This window comes from Peromyscus eremicus, chromosome 16_21, assembly GCF_949786415.1.
Source record: "Peromyscus eremicus chromosome 16_21, PerEre_H2_v1, whole genome shotgun sequence".
NCBI classification, from domain to species: domain Eukaryota; kingdom Metazoa; phylum Chordata; class Mammalia; order Rodentia; family Cricetidae; genus Peromyscus; species Peromyscus eremicus.
The window spans coordinates 5,917,365-5,932,927 of NC_081432.1; the positions used below are offsets into that span (position 1 = coordinate 5,917,365).

General features: G+C 51.2%; 1 protein-coding gene across 2 annotated transcripts; it reads left to right on the forward strand.

Moving 5' to 3' along the window:
• The first annotated feature begins 1,727 nt into the window (after positions 1 to 1,727).
• On the forward strand, positions 1,728 to 5,806 carry Pim1 (Pim-1 proto-oncogene, serine/threonine kinase). 2 transcript variants are annotated; one of them, XM_059281542.1, is made up of 6 exons: positions 1,728 to 2,075; positions 2,169 to 2,275; positions 2,370 to 2,420; positions 2,518 to 2,884; positions 4,407 to 4,583; positions 5,409 to 5,806. In XM_059281542.1, the coding sequence occupies exons 1-6, from the start codon at positions 1,994 to 1,996 to the stop codon at positions 5,564 to 5,566; spliced, it is 942 nt and encodes a 313-aa protein (XP_059137525.1). In that variant the 5' UTR covers positions 1,728 to 1,993; the 3' UTR covers positions 5,567 to 5,806. The 2 variants fall into 2 exon arrangements, with proteins under 2 accessions (XP_059137525.1, XP_059137526.1); XM_059281543.1 differs by lacking the exons at positions 1,728 to 2,075; positions 2,169 to 2,275; positions 2,370 to 2,420; positions 2,518 to 2,884 and adding an exon at positions 3,911 to 3,928 and having other exon boundaries at positions 5,409 to 5,804.
• The last annotated feature ends 9,757 nt before the right edge of the window (positions 5,807 to 15,563 follow it).

The window sequence follows — 15,563 nt, forward strand, 5'->3', positions numbered from 1 at the left end:
GGGCATCTTTATAAGCACCAGGAAAAACTTGCAAAGGAAACATTTAAATGCGTTAATAACTGCATCTCTTAACAGGCCCGTTCCTCCCTTAAGCCCCTCGGACTTAAAAAACAAAAATAACGAAAATGGGATGCGGTTCGCTTTCCATTACTCTGGCCACTGATGGATTACACACACATTCACCCTCACCCGCCGTCATCAACTCTCGGTGAAGTTTAAAAGGACAAAAGAAAGCAGAATCGGCTGGCTTTCCGTGGTATTTCCACGTGTACGTGGGGACTTTCCTTTGAGACAAGGCTGAGGTCGGGGCCAATAATAGCTGGTATCGCCTGACTGCTAATACCAAGCTGATGAGGAGGTGACAACCCCAGCACCCTCTGATTAAACACAGCGGCACTCTCCCACCCTCGCCGGTGATCGGGAATTTTCCTCCTTCCTCCCGCCCTCTCAGAAGGGGCTGAGGCAGCATCTGGCACCAGCCAGCTAACATTTGTGTCGTGATTTCCTCTCTCAGGCACACTCGGACACGGATCATTTCTGAAAGGATCAGGACCCACGGATGCCCTTTTAAGTTTTCTCTTTTTGCATTTCTAAATTGAGGCTCTTCATCACCGGCTCCTCGCCGCCCAGGTCTCCTGGGTCTCGGTGACAATCGGGGCTCGCCCCCACTCTGCTCGCAGGCCTGTGACTGACGCCTTCACTCCCTCGGTGTGCAAACGCCGGTGACTCACACGTCTTGCACAGCCTTCGCCCCCCGAAACACAACCACCACCACCACCACCCTCCCCCAGGATCTTAGCGCACAGCGCATCGTCACCCCGCCCCGGCAACCTTGGAGGTCTCGGGGCTGAGTCACACAAGAGGACCACCCTGGTCGGCATCCACACACACACACGCACACGCGGTCCCTCCGCGCCGGCCACACCAACGCCCTTCCAGGGCTCACAACTCGCTACGCTCCAGCTCCAGCCCTCGGATCCCCCCCGCCAGCCCCCACCCCGAACCCCAACCCACCCCCAAATCTCCGGGAAACCCAGCGCCGGCGGAGCCGGCCTCGGGCGGCCTTTGATGGCTTTGTTATTGTTTGGGTTTGAATCGATACGCCCCTCCCCATCCTTCCTCCTCCCCCCGCTCCCGGCCGCCGCGCGCGCCACCCAGCTCCCGCCTCCCCGCACGCCCCGCGCCCCTCCCCCTCCGTTTTGGCGCCTTTTCCTTCCCGCCACGTCGTGGCGGCGTTAGAGACCATTCTGACCGCGAGGCGCGGGGCGGGGCCGGGCGGGGCCGGGCGGCGGGTGGGTGGGGCCCGCCGCGCGCTATGCAGATCAGATCGCTTCTGGTTGGCTGGAGCCGCGCCCGCGGGGTGGGGCCGGGGAAAGGGGCGAAGCCGCCAGGGGGCGGAGCCGAGGGGAGCGGCCCTGGTCCCGCCGCCTCCCCGCCCCCTCTCCGCCCTCCGCCACCGCGCCAGCCGGGCTCCCCGCCTCGGCCTCCCGGAGAGGCCCCGCCCCGTCCCCGCCCGCCGCGCGCGCCCTCCCCAGCGGCGCGCTCCGCCCCTTTACTCCTGGCGGCGGGGCGAGCCGGGCGTCTGCAGCAGCGGCCGCGGTGGCGGAGGAGGCTGGAGGGGAGTCGGCAGTGCCGGCGGCGGGATCGACAGTAGCAGTCGCAGCGGCGGCGGCGGCGGCGGCAGCAGCAGCAGCAGCAGCAGCAGCAGCAGCAGCAGGAGCAGTCGCAGACAGCAGCAGCCCTGGGTCCCGCGGCGCCACTCGCCCCGCTGCCTCCCGCACTGCCTGACCCGGCCGGCGAGCCCGCCCGCCGCCAGCCCCGCCAGCGCCCTCAGTCGTCCTCTGACTCGCCCTCGGCCTTGCGCGCCAGCCGCAGCCCGAGCCGCAACGCCACCCGCAGTCTGAGCCCCGGCCGCCGGCGCAGCCCCAGCTCGCTCCGTCGCCGCTGCTGCTCGTCCCAGCACCGGCCCCGCACCGACACCCTGGAGGTGGGGATGCTCCTGTCCAAGATCAACTCCCTGGCCCACCTGCGCGCCGCGCCCTGCAACGACCTGCACGCTACCAAGCTGGCGCCGGGTGAGTGTCCCTACCCCACCCCGGGCGCGCGGGTCGTGTGGGGGGGACCCCTGCGTGGGCCTGGCGCTTAGTGTCCCGTGCCTCCTCCCCTAGGCAAAGAGAAGGAGCCCCTGGAGTCGCAGTACCAGGTGGGCCCGCTGTTGGGCAGCGGTGGCTTCGGCTCGGTCTACTCGGGCATCCGCGTCGCCGACAACTTGCCGGTGAGTGGGCACCCCGCCTTGGGGAGGGCGCGCGGAGGGATGCTTTGAGCAGGAGAGAGACAGAATCTGATGGAGACTCGGGGCTCTCTTCCAGGTGGCCATCAAACACGTGGAGAAGGACCGGATTTCCGACTGGGGAGAACTGGTGAGTGAGCCTGAGCCGGCGACCCTCCGGTATGGGTGGGTGGGTGGTGACGGGCGTGCCGGAACCGGCGCGCTAACCCCGGTCCTCACCCTTGCAGCCCAATGGCACCCGAGTGCCCATGGAAGTGGTCCTGCTGAAGAAGGTGAGCTCGGGCTTCTCGGGCGTCATTCGACTTCTGGACTGGTTCGAGAGGCCCGACAGTTTCGTGCTGATCCTGGAGAGGCCCGAGCCGGTGCAAGACCTCTTCGACTTTATCACCGAGCGGGGAGCCCTCCAGGAGGAGCTGGCTCGGAGCTTCTTCTGGCAGGTGTTGGAGGCCGTGCGGCATTGCCACGACTGCGGGGTTCTCCACCGCGACATCAAGGACGAGAACATCCTGATCGACCTGAACCGCGGCGAGCTCAAACTCATCGACTTCGGATCGGGGGCGCTGCTCAAGGACACAGTCTACACAGACTTCGATGGTGAGCCAGGCCCCGGGGAGGGAGCTGCCCAAGGTGCCGGCCTGGAAGCCGCCCTCGGCCTCGGCTGCTCCGGCCCTTTGTAAAGGTCATTGGGCCGCCTGGCTCGGTGCTCGCAGGGGTGGGGCAGAGGCGAGCTTCCCGGCATACTACAGCCGGGGATTTCAAGCCGGTTGAGCGAACCTGCAACATTTCTGGCGTGGTTGTAATTTTTTTTTTTTTTTTAGTGGAATTTAGAAAATTCCATACTTTCCCGGTGAAAAAGAAGTCGTGGGCAACCGGCTGTAGCCCAGATTTCTAAAGTCTGACCCAGTTTTCTCGCCAGTAGAAGGAGGTGGAGCCGGTCGGTGGTGGCGGGAGACATTGATGCCGGTTTTGTAGTTTGTTTTTGTTTTGAAGGGGGAGTTTTAAGGTAGTTCTTAGAACTGCAGGGTTTTTTTGTTTTGTTTTGTTTTTGAGGGCTGAGGAATAAGAGCCGCGGTTTCACTACACTTGGGGGTGTTGTGGGGTGACGAAGCCTGGAATGAATGTTGTGAAATAAGATCTGTTGCTGGTTTGAAAATTAGTTGGGTGTCTCCCGCAGGGAGGCTGAAAACCTATCTATCACAGGGAGGGGCTTGGATCGCGTTCTTTCGGAAAAGGAATGGAGGCATAGTAGATCAAAGCAGGAGGGTGGGTCATGAGCTGAGTGGCTCACCCTAACAAACGACAGCCTTTCAAAAGTTCTGACTATGGCTTGTGGTTTGTGTTTTCTTTGCCCATGGAGGACGCTGGGTTGGGCTGCATTTTTTGTATTTAACAGTTAATGGCTGGCTGAGTCCTCCCTTGTGTTTTTTTTTTTTTTCTCCCCCTGGGCAAGTCTTTGCTGCCCCCTGTGGAGCACCATGAGGTTAGCACCTTTTTTTTTTTTTTTTTTTACTATCCAAAGTTTGTAAACAGGAATCACGTGGTCTGAAACCCGCCCTGCAACTCTGCCTTTCCCGTCTAGGGAGGAAAGAGTGTAGGTTTTGTACTTTGCCAGCGCGGAACCTGGAAGCGCCCCGACTGGTGTGTGTAGTATATAAGGATCCTCACCCTGTCCGGTCTAGATGAGAATCTAATCTGGCAGGGTCCTGGCCAGGGTCGGTGTGTAGTTCAAGGCTATCCCATTCTGAGTTCTACAGCCTAGGGCCTAAGACATAAGCTTTTCAGTGGCTCTGTGTTTGGGCCGGTTTGTAAGGGATTTGGGTTTCGGGTTGGTGCTGGTGGAGAGGCACCATATTTCACTGTTCCATTATTTGGAGAGAAAAAAATGTATTTTAAAAACCGGGTGTTGGTGGCGGCACACGCCTTTAATCCTAGCACTCAAGGCAGAGGCGGGTGGATCTCCGAGTTCGAGGTCAGCCTGGTCTACAGAGCCAGGGCTGCACAGAGAAATCTTGTTTCATTTTTAAAAAAAAAATTTTTTTTTTTAAAGAAGCTACTCAGACTAGTTGCTTTGTTTATTTTTGCTAACACCATTTTCTTTCAATTCCCTCGTTGGCAGGAACCCGAGTGTACAGTCCTCCAGAGTGGATTCGCTACCATCGTTACCACGGCCGGTCGGCAGCGGTCTGGTCCCTGGGGATCCTGCTTTATGATATGGTCTGCGGAGATATTCCATTTGAGCATGACGAAGAGATCGTCAAGGGTCAAGTGTTCTTCAGGCAAAGGGTCTCTTCAGGTAACTTCCCCAAGCCCTTTAGTGGTTGGGGCCCTCACTCAGGGTTGTTGTGTTAGAAAGGCTGGTTCTGAGAGGGCCTCCCATTCCTAAGTACTGGGATTACAGGAGTGAACCGCTTTGTAAAAGGGGGTCTGGGGATTAAATCCTATTCTTATTCATTTTCTTGGGTAGACAGGGTCTAGCCTGCCTGTGACCTCCAAGTGTGCTGGGTTGACTTAGGAGATAGTTTCACTCTGAGTTCTTGTTGGCCTTGGAATCTTGTCTCAGCCCTTTCTGTTTCAGTTTTTGTTTTGGTCATGTTGGAATTGAAACAGACAAGTTTTATATACATCCCACCCCAACCACCAGACCCTGTAAAGTTTAAGTACCAGCATAGACCTGATCTCTTAACAAAGTAAAAAAAATCAAGGGCTGTTTAAGCCACCTCCCCTTAAGGCAATGGCTCTGTACATATTGTGGTCCCGGTGACCTCATCCTGAGGAGTGTCAGTGTTTGTTGAGTTAAGTGAATTGAATCACCTCATCTTGCTCAATGATGGCTCATCAAAACTCTTGTCATCCTTCCTATTTCTGGTGAGTGGGTGTCGTGGGAAAGGCACAAGCTATTTGAAGTCTGAAACCACAGGTTTAAGAGGGGAGCCACTTTTTAACTGAGAGCAGACTGGAGGCTTTCAGTATTCAGCCTTTCCCACTGAGAGGACCCAGCAGTGTCCTGAATAAAGTACATGCCTCTTTAAAAACCCCAGACTTGTGGGCCTTGGGAAGACTTTGCATCACAAAAACAAGTTGAGTCATCCCTAACCTCTGTCTGTCCTGCCTCCTGCAGAATGTCAGCATCTCATTAGATGGTGTCTGGCCCTGAGACCATCAGATCGGCCATCCTTCGAAGAAATCCAGAACCATCCGTGGATGCAGGATGTTCTCCTACCCCAGGCAACTGCTGAGATTCATCTGCGCAGCCTATCACCGGCACCCAGCAAATAGCAGCCTTTCCATCAGACTCCGGGGAGGGAGAGCTGTCTCCAGGTTCCAGCAGGACCCTGCTTCGTACAGGAACAGCAGTGACAACTCATTCCAGACTCCAGGTTCCTGGAGCAGCCTCCCACAGGGGAGAGAGACTCTACTTCACGTTTTCCAGGCCCCTCTGACCCCCGCATAGACGCTCTCACAGTGTCTGGTTCTACTGGGCTCTGCAGAATCCTAGGGTGGGGGGGTGGGAGTGGGTCCGAACCCTGCCATGGAACTTTAGTCACCACGGAGACTTCCGGGTCATGAAGATGGGCTAGGGTAGGGGGAAGATATGTTGGGGGTGGGATTAAAAAAAAAAAAACGAAAAAAACTAGCACCCTATTTTAAGTCCCTGTCACCTCTTCCAACTCCTCTGAGTGCCTTCTGTGGGGACTCCGGCTGTGCTGGGAGAAATACTTGAACTTGCCTCTTACCTGCTGCTTCTCCAAAAATCTGCCTGGGTTTGGTTCCCTCCTCTTTTCCCGTTCCCATCCCCCCACTTCCTATGAAAGGTGCCATGGAAGAGGCTACAGGGCCAACTGCTGAGCCACCTGCCCTAATTCTGCCTCCTTTAGTGAACTGGTCTTCCTTTTTGGTTTCCACTTAACTGTTTCAAAGCCAAGACCTCACACAGAATGCACAATCAATGCAACAACCAGACAAACTGTAAATGTGTGTACAGTCGGCATGGTAGCCTGCAAAAGGACTGTAGTTGATACAATTTAAAGAAAAAAAAAAAGCCTTTAAGTTATTGTATGTGTTGGGGTTTTTTTGTTTTGTTTTGTTTTTGAAAGAGGCACATTCTAGCCTGGAAGTCAATGTTAATGTATTTATTTATTTATTTATTTGGTTGGCCTTCCTATTCCAAGCTTCCATTGGCTGTTGCCCGAGGATTTTATTGTCATGTTCTGTTGTTTTTTTTTTTTTTTCCTCTTGACCTGGGGACCTTTTTTTGGTGGGGGGGGGGGCTGCAATGCTTGCTGGGGTGAAGGGACTCTGGTGGGACAGCTGCTGTAGTCCCTTCTGTGGTGGGGGTCCCTTGCCTGCTTACTGGAGTGGGTCTGGGCTCTGTCTGGGAAGGGGCGTTGCTGACTGTACATAAAAGGAAGGCAGTTCCGGCATGGTGTGCCTTCCGGGATCCTCTGGGGCTGAGCTTCGTTTGAGCAGCATGTAGCCTGCTGGTTTTATCCGAGTGAAATACTGTACAGGGGAATAAAAGAGATCTTATTTTTTTTTTTTTATACATGGCATTTTTTGAATAAAAACCTTTTGTCTTAACCTGTGTTTTCCATTCATTCATACAAAGATGGATTCTTAGTCCCGAGCCAGGTAGAAAAGGCACTTTGAGGCTGAATCCTATTTCCTGGTGGGGCGCAGAAGTACAGGGCTTTCTGCTCAACCCAGTGTTAGATGGAATGCAGGCCTTTCCGCCTGTAAGGCTACCAGTTCCCTTCCCCCAAGCTTGGGGATGGGCACCTTTCTAAAGCAGGTGCAGCCAGACTAGCAACACCAGGGATGTTGGATAATTTTCCCTGACATGGTGTCCTGTAACTGGGGTTGGCACTGGGCCTTATCTTGCTATTAGATGCTGGGATTACAGGGGCTGGAGAGATGGCTCAGGTTAATACTGCCTGCTGTTAAAGAGGTCCTGAGTTCAATTCTTAGCAACCATGTGGTGGCTCACCGCCATCTGTAATGAGATCTGGTGCCCTCTTCTGGCCTGCAGGCAGAATGTTGTATACATAATAAGCAATCTTTAAAGAAAAAAGTGCTGGGATTACAGACATGACCACAGGCAGCACTTTGGGACTGGTTTTGTTTTTTGAGGCAAGGTTTTACTATGCAGCTTTGGCTGCCCCGGAATTTGCTATGTGTAGACCAGGCTGCCCTGGAACTCCTGGATCATGCTTCTGCCTCCTAAGTGTTGGGATTAAAGGCGTGTGCAACCTTGCCTGCTCCACTGGAATAGATTTTGAAGCCAGAGGTGGTAACATCTGATTAGCAGAATCATTTGAGTCCCGAAGTTCAAGATTAGCAAAGGACAGATCTCAGAATATGCTGAGTAGCCGGCATGCTAGAGTAAACTTGTAATCCCAGCATTTGGGAGTTGAAAGTGTGAGAATCAGAATCAGGAGTTGAAGATGAGCCTGGGATACATGAGACCTTGTCTAATCAACTAAAAAGACACTCTGGTAGACAGGGCCAAGTGGATCCCTATGAGTTCAAGGCTAGCCTGGGCTAGAGTTCCGGGACTACATAGGTCTTGTCTCAAAAGGTGGTGGGGACAGAGGGTGGAGATGGAGAGATGATTAATAGTTCTTCCAGGGAACAACCATCTGTAACTCCAGCTCCGGAGGATCCAATGCCCTCTTCTGGCTTCTGAGGGCACTAAGCACGGGAATAAGCATGAGCACACACAAACATGTGGACAAAACACCCAAAAAAAAGAAAATATTTGTTCTTGCAGGGGACCTAGGATTGGTTCCCAGCACCTATATGACCTCACAACTGTCTATAATTCCAGTTCCAGGGGATCTGAGACATGCAAGTAATGTGTGTGCAGACATACATGTAGACCAGCACTCATACACAAAAGAGAAAATACATCTTTTAAAAATATGAAGTGCGCCGGGCGGCGGCAACGACTCACGCCTTTAATCCCAGCACTCGGGAGGCAGAGGCAGGAGGATCTCTGAGTTTGGGGCCAGCCTGGTCTACAGATCGAGACCCAGGACAGGCAGCACTGTTACACACAGAAACCCGGTCTGGAAAAAAACAAAACAATAACAACAAAAATATGAAGCGCTTGTTCTAGGGTCTGACTTTATAGCCCAGGCAGGCCTTGAACTCACGGCCATCTCCCTGTCTCAACTTCCTGAGTATTAGGATCACAAATTTGGACCACGGTGCTGGATTAGGGCTTGGATTGGGTCCCTTCACCTTTAGTGAGAAGGCTGGACATTAACTACGTGGAAATACCTGGCTTGCTGTAGGATTTCCCCTTCAGTCCACTTGGTGGCTTTTGCTGGGATGTTACTCCTAGCCATCTTTAGTCCTTGTTTTCATAGGTCAGTGTCTGTTTTGTGTTTTATACTAGGAGATGGGACCCCCAATTTGCCTCGCATGTGGTCTGAGTGTGTCCTAATATTTGAATCACTGCTGCTTCACATACTATTTTTTTTTTCTCTTTTCAAGACAGGGTTTCTCTGTGCAGCTTTTGGAGTCTGTCTTGATGTACTAAATATTAATTATTGTTTTCTTTTTGGAGACAAGGTCTCATGTAGCCTAGGCTGACCTCAAACTGCTTAAACAGCTCAGTATAGCCTTGAACTCCTGATCTCCCTGCATCTAGGATCACAGACTTACCATCACCACACCCAGGTGTAAACATTGCTGTCTTGTTTCTTTATGCACATTAGTAACAATTCTAACATTCTTACCTCACTGTGGGTCGTCTTGACCTCTTCTCTGTGTACCCACAATCTCTTGGGAACTTGGCCCCATGCACTTGTGTTTAGTGGAGGATCCAGGCCACAGTACCCTCTCTCCCTCCCTCCAGAGATGTCCACTACCACTTCGGCTTGGACTAGGTCCCAAACCCCAGCATAGCCTCCATGTGGCTGCAGAAAGGAAGGAAGGATTTCTCAGTTCTTGGGGGCTGATTTTCTGAAGTTCCTCTATTCCTCACCCCTCCATCCTCTCCTCCTTCCTGTACACACTGCCCGGCAGCTCGGGGAGTCTACACACGCCTTGCATCCTTTCCAGTAAAGTTGCAAGTGAACAATTGAAAGTTGCTAGGATTTTCTAATGAAATATGGCAAAGCCTTATCCTACCTGCCCTTAAAATGAGTTGGGGGCCTTTTGCTCATCTGTTGAGACTGCTGGGGGAAAGACAGTGTGTCTGGGGAAAGGCAAATGCATTCTTACTGGGTAGACGAGGTCAGAGGTCAGGAGATGGTAGCCGGTTTTCTTTCTTTTTTTTCTTTCTTTCTTTCTTTCTTTCTTTCTTTCTTTCTTTCTTTCTTTCTTTCTTTCTTTCTTTTTCTCTCCCTTTCTTTCTTTCTTTCTTTCTTTCTTTCTTTCTTTCTTTCTTTTTCTTTCTTTCTTTCTTTGACAAGGTCTCACTATGTAGTCCCCGGCTGGCCTGGACCTCTTCACGTAAACCAGGTTGGTCTCAAACTCACTGAGATAGATCCACTTGTCTCTGCCTCTGGGAGGGCTAAGCTTAAAGGTATGTGCCACCACACCTTTTTTTTTTTTTTTTTTTTGAGACAGCATCTCATACATTCCAGGCTAGTTTTGAACCCTGGGATTACAGGTGTGCCCAGCTGAGACTAAGAGCTCCTGGAGAAGGTGAAAGGTCCTAGCTGGTCTTCTTGTCAGGGCAGTTTCAGAACAGTTGTTAAGGACATCCACTGCGGAATCAGCCTTGGGTTCAGATCCTACCATTTCCCTCATTCTCCACGACTTGGTCGTATTATTGGGACCAATGAGGGGCCGCTGCGTAGAAGGACCTGTTCTTGATTGGGTCGTTAGAAAGAACGGTTAGGTGTTATTGGGTGTATGCACATGCAAATCCCTCCTGCAAGTTCAGGACAGTACCAGGCAGGTCCTGGGGTGGCCGTGGGGGTGTCAGGATTGTGGTTGTCACTTCTATGGAGTAAGAAGAGGGTTGTGACCTGGGGAGGGGGTAGGCTCAGCCATTTGGGTACTGCTTCTTCTCCAAGAGCTGGAGACCAGGGTGTTCATGTCTTGGTTTGCTGTGAGAGCAGCACAGCATGGCTTTGACATAGACATAGCTGTGCTTGCTGGCAGGAGGCAGGAGATGGGGGATGGGGACCATGACTGAAGAGGTCGGGAAGGCTTCAAAGGGGAAGCAGCGTTTCACTGGTTTATTATTATTATTATTATTATTATTATTATTATTATTATTATTATTATTTTGGAGACAGGGTCTCAGTATGCAGCGCTGTCTGGGATCCGATGCCATGGTGACCTGTGGCAGTCACGAGACAGCTTGCCAGAGTTTCTTCTGTCCCTTCCACCATGTGCATCCCAGGAATCAAACTCAAGCTATCAGGCTTGGCCACAAGCGCCCTTTCTCCTTGAACTATTTCACGACCTTTAAAGTATTTTGATAAACTCTAAGTCTGCTTTGGGGAGGGTGGGCTCCATATTGACATTAAACATTTTACCCACTTTGTGTGTGTGGGCATTTTACCTGCCCAAGTCTGTGTACCATGTGTGCCCCTGGTGCCTGAGGAGACCAGAAGAGGCCGTAGGATCCCCGGGAGTTACAGACAGCTGTGAGCTGTCATGTGGGTCTTCAGGAAGAGCAGCCAGTGCTCCTAACCCCTGAGCCAACTCTCCTCCTCCTGCTTGACATTTTCATACCTGTATCTAATGTGTCTTCGTCACATGTTTACCTCCACCTCCCCCCTCCACCCCCACCCCCCCCACCTCCGCCTCTTCTCTCTCTCTCTCTCTCCTGCTGAGAACCTTCCTCCCTTACCTAAGAGTGATCTTAGGAGACAAGGCTGGCTGGCCTTCAACTTGAAAAGTGGCAGAGGGTGACCTTGAACTCCTGATCTTGCTCTAGCCTCCTGGTACTGGGAGCATGGAGCCCCAGTGCCTGGCCCAGGGACTTTTACTCTTGAAAGTGTAGTGAAGTATAATAGTGTTTTGAGGGTTTGTGAGATGGCTCAGCTTTGCTGAGTGAAGGCTCTTCCTGCCAAATTTGATGATCTGACTTCAGCTGCTAGGACCGGGAGCCCCATAGTGGAAGGAGAATCAAGCCCTCTAAGCTGTCCTCTGACCTCTTCATGTGTATCATGGCATGTGCCCCATCAATAATAAAGTTAAAAAAAAACCAAACAAACACAACAGTATTTTTTGTCTGTTTTTGTGTTTTGTTTTTGTTTTTTTGTTTTTTTTCCCCAGACAGGGTTTCTCTGTGTAGCCCTGGCTGTCCTGGAACTCACTCTATAGACCAGGCTGGCCTCGAACTCACAGAGATCCTCCTGCCTCTGCCTCCTGAGTGCTGGGGTTAAAAGTGTGTGCCACCACCGCCTGGTTTAGAATAGTTATTTCTCGACGCGTGAACTGGGTGTGCCTAATCCGAGCATTTGGGAGGTGAAGGGAAGAGAACAGAACAGGTGTCCAGGGGCATTTTCAGCTTATCCAGTTCAAGACCTTCCTCGGCTACGTGATACTGTTTCCAAAAAAACAAAAAAAACAAAACAAAAAATGACATGATAAAGAACTGGTAAGGTGAGGATCTTAGAATGTGGGTGCGGATTATCCATCCATGCCCATTGCTGCTGCTTTGTTAGCAGGACACCATTTCCCTCTTGGTGGGGGGGATCGAACCCGAGACGTGTTGCCGACAAGTAGGCATCTGAGTGATGGGTCATCTCAGGGCCCCTTCAGGCTCCAGGACGTGGAGGTCGGAGCAGAGCTGGGGAAGGAACCCACGCTCTGTGGAAATAGGCGTCCCCAGCACCTGTGCGTCCTGGAAGGGAGGAAGGGCTGGAGACCGCAAAGTAGGGGAGAAAGGGGGCCGAGGGGTGGGGGTGGGGTGGGGCAGGTCGCATTTCTCGTAAGTGTTGCTCAGCTCCTTTAACGCTCCGCTGGTTCTTGGAAACCCTCACCACAAGGACCTATCGAGAGCAGTGTTGGAGCAGATAGGGCCTCGCCCTCCCCCCGGCTCATTTCCGCAGTGGCCTTGTGCTACTAACCCCGATTGCCAACAGCAAGGTTGCAGTGACCCCTCGGCGGGCTGCGAGAGGAAGTGGAGACAAAGCAGAACTGGGACGGAGCGGAGGGGACCCTATCATTTTTATTTACTGTAATAGGACATCCGAGGTGCAGAATTCTTGGTGACCTTAGGTCCAGGATACAGTCTCATGACCCATCTAAACACGGCTGTTAATGAATTGTATCATACTGTTGTACGTCCAACACCCCGCTCAAGGGCCAACATTAAGCCAGCTAGGCCTGTGACTCAGTTGGGAGGGTGCTTATGTAGCTGTGCGTGAAGCCCCAGGTAGAGAGTATAATGGCTTGGAATCCCTGCACAGGGAAGCAGAAGCGGGAGGATTCGATGCTCAAGGTCATCCTCAGCTACATAGTGAGTTGTAGGCCATACTGGGCTCCAAGCAGGACAGTAACAGTCTTGTCCCCCTATGTCTGTCTGTGTGATTGGATCATTTTCTTAGCTCGTGTCCCGTTGCCCCAGACATAACCCGCTGTCCTGAATGTTATATGCAGCTTTTTCTTACTTTGAAATAAATGTTTTTACATTTATTTATTTTGATGTTGTAGTTTTAAGATTTATTTTCAGTATTTAATTATATGTATGCATGTGTCTGTGTAGGGGTGTGTCCACAGTTGAGTGCAAACAGGCAGAGGCCAGAAGATGACATTGGATCCTCGGTTACAGGCAATTGTGAGCTGTCTGATGTGGATGTTGGGAACCACACTTGGATTCTCTATAAGACTAGTATGCACACTTAACCATTGAACCATCTCTCCAGGTTGTGTTATTTATTTGTTTGTTTAATAGCTCAGGCTAGCCTTGAACCTTTGATCTTTCTGTTGCTACCTCTCAAGTGCTGGGACAGAGGTGTGTGTCTCCCTGCCTGGTCTATTGGTGCTGGGGACAGAACCCAGGACTTCTAGGATGCTAGGCAAGACCCCTGTTAACTGAGCCACATTGCCAGCCCATGGCCTTAAGGTGGAAATACATAATTAATCTTTTTTTTAAAGATTTATTTATTTTTTAATGTGCATTGGTGTTTTGTCTATATGTTTGTCTGTGAGAGGGTGCCAGATTCCCTGGAACTGGAGTTACAGACAGTTGTGAGCTGCCACGTGGGCCCTGGGAATTGAACCCAGGTCCTTTGGAAGAGCAGCCAGTGCTCTTAACCACTGAGCCATCTCGCCAGCTCCCATAATTAATCTTTTATTTTCCAAGATTTTACCACTGTGTATGAGATAACTTTTTATTTAACTCCCTGGGACCTTGAGAGCCCACATCAAACCAGGGGCAGTAGCAGTGTGGTATGTAAGCCATGACCCCTCCCTGACCTAGAGACACATTACAGTTGAATTCTGTTCTGACTCGAACTCTTCACAAGAGCTTGGCAGATATCTAGTTTCTGTGTTTTGGTTTCTCATCTACGAAAGAGAAACGGTCACGAGTTTGTAAAGTCTCTGTCACCCAGTCTTGGTCATTCCTACAAACCAGTCTCAGCCTGTACAACACCATGGAAAGGAGATTTTAGAACCAGCTAGACTGAATCATGGTGACAGAAAGCACCTTGGTGGTGACCTGGAGCTGGTTGAGGGGAAGAAGCAGCCTAAAAAGGGCGCCAGGAACCTCAGGGGAGGGGTGTGGACATGTGTACGTCCTGACTGTGGTGATGCTCATGTGGCTGTGAACATTTGTCAAAAACAGACCTTACCGAGTGAGCACTTAATTTATACACACTGTGTCTTTTGTGTATAAATTACCCAATGGGGAAAATGACTTTCTTTCTTTTTTTTTTTTTTTTTCAATGTTCACTTCTTCCCTTTCCCCCATCAATGAAAACACGTCCCCGAGCCAAATATACCACGGAAGTTCCCTTTCCGGTGAGATTATTCATGCTATCGTGTGCATTCTCCCCGTGGATTGATATAAATAAACCAGAACTGGCTTAATGTCCCATCTCCCTTTTGACTGCACTGCAGAGTGTAAAATTAGAGAGATGTGTCATCAGGGGGTGGAGGGGGCAGACGCTGGGACCACGCTATGACGGAGATACGCTTACATACCACACATTTTTAAAAATCACGTACTTAAAGGGGAACGTAGTCCTCTGGCAAAACACGAAAAGTATTTTACAAGCAAGGTGATGGTTGGGTGTGGTGGTGAAGCATGCCTGTGAGCCCAGCACCTTGAGAAGTGGAGGTAGGAGGTTCAGGCAGTGGAGGTCGTCCTCCAGCACTTGGTGAGTTCCACACCAGCCTGGGCTACGAGAGACCCTCCTGCTAAACAACGTAACAAGATGCCATGCGGTGCAGGCTTAGGTATCTGCAGTAGCTGAGGGGGTCATGTGACCCACCTGATCTGCTCTCTCTTCACCCATCACTCCTTCCCATCTCTTTCCCCCTTGGGGTGAAATGGGCTTACCAAAGTATCTTTGAAGGACTCTGTCTTCAGTATTCACTCACAACATTTTTGCTTACATCTCCCTGGCTTTATTGTGTCTTATGTTCACAGTGAGCTGTGAGAAGCACTGGAAAATGTAACCTGTCTTTTGCAGGCAGCCACATGACTAGCTAGCGATGAGAAGGAGAGAGAAGAATGGATTCTGCTGTAGACGACTTTCCATCTATAGAGTGTACGTTAGGAGCACCTGTAAGGTGCACATCTGTCATCCAGAGGCAGGAGGATCCGGAGTTCAAGGTTATCCTTGGCTATGTACCAAGTCTGAGGCCAGTATGGGCTACAAGAGAGCCTGTCTTGATAAAACAAAACAAAACTTCTTAAATAGCTTGTAGGGGCTGGAGATATGGCTCAATGGTTAAGACCACTTGCTGCTCTTCCAGCGGACCTGAATTCAATTCCCAGTACCTACAAGGTGGATTTATTGGTATTTATTTATTTGTTTGTTTGTATTTTGAAACAGGGTTTCTTTGTGTAGCCCTGGCTGTCTTGGAACTCACTCTGTAGACCAGGCTGGCCTTGCATTCACAGAGATCCACCTGCCTCTGCCTCCTGAGTGCTGGGATTAAAGATATACACTACCATACCCGACTGGGTTAAGTCAACTTGACCCCAGCTCCAATCTTCTGAGAGGAGGGAGCCTCAGTTGAGAAAATGCCTCCATAAGATCCAGCTGTAGGCAACCCTGTAGGGCATTTTCTTAATTAATGACTGATGGAGGAGGGCCCAGCTCATGGTGGGCAGTGCCATCCCTGGGCTGCT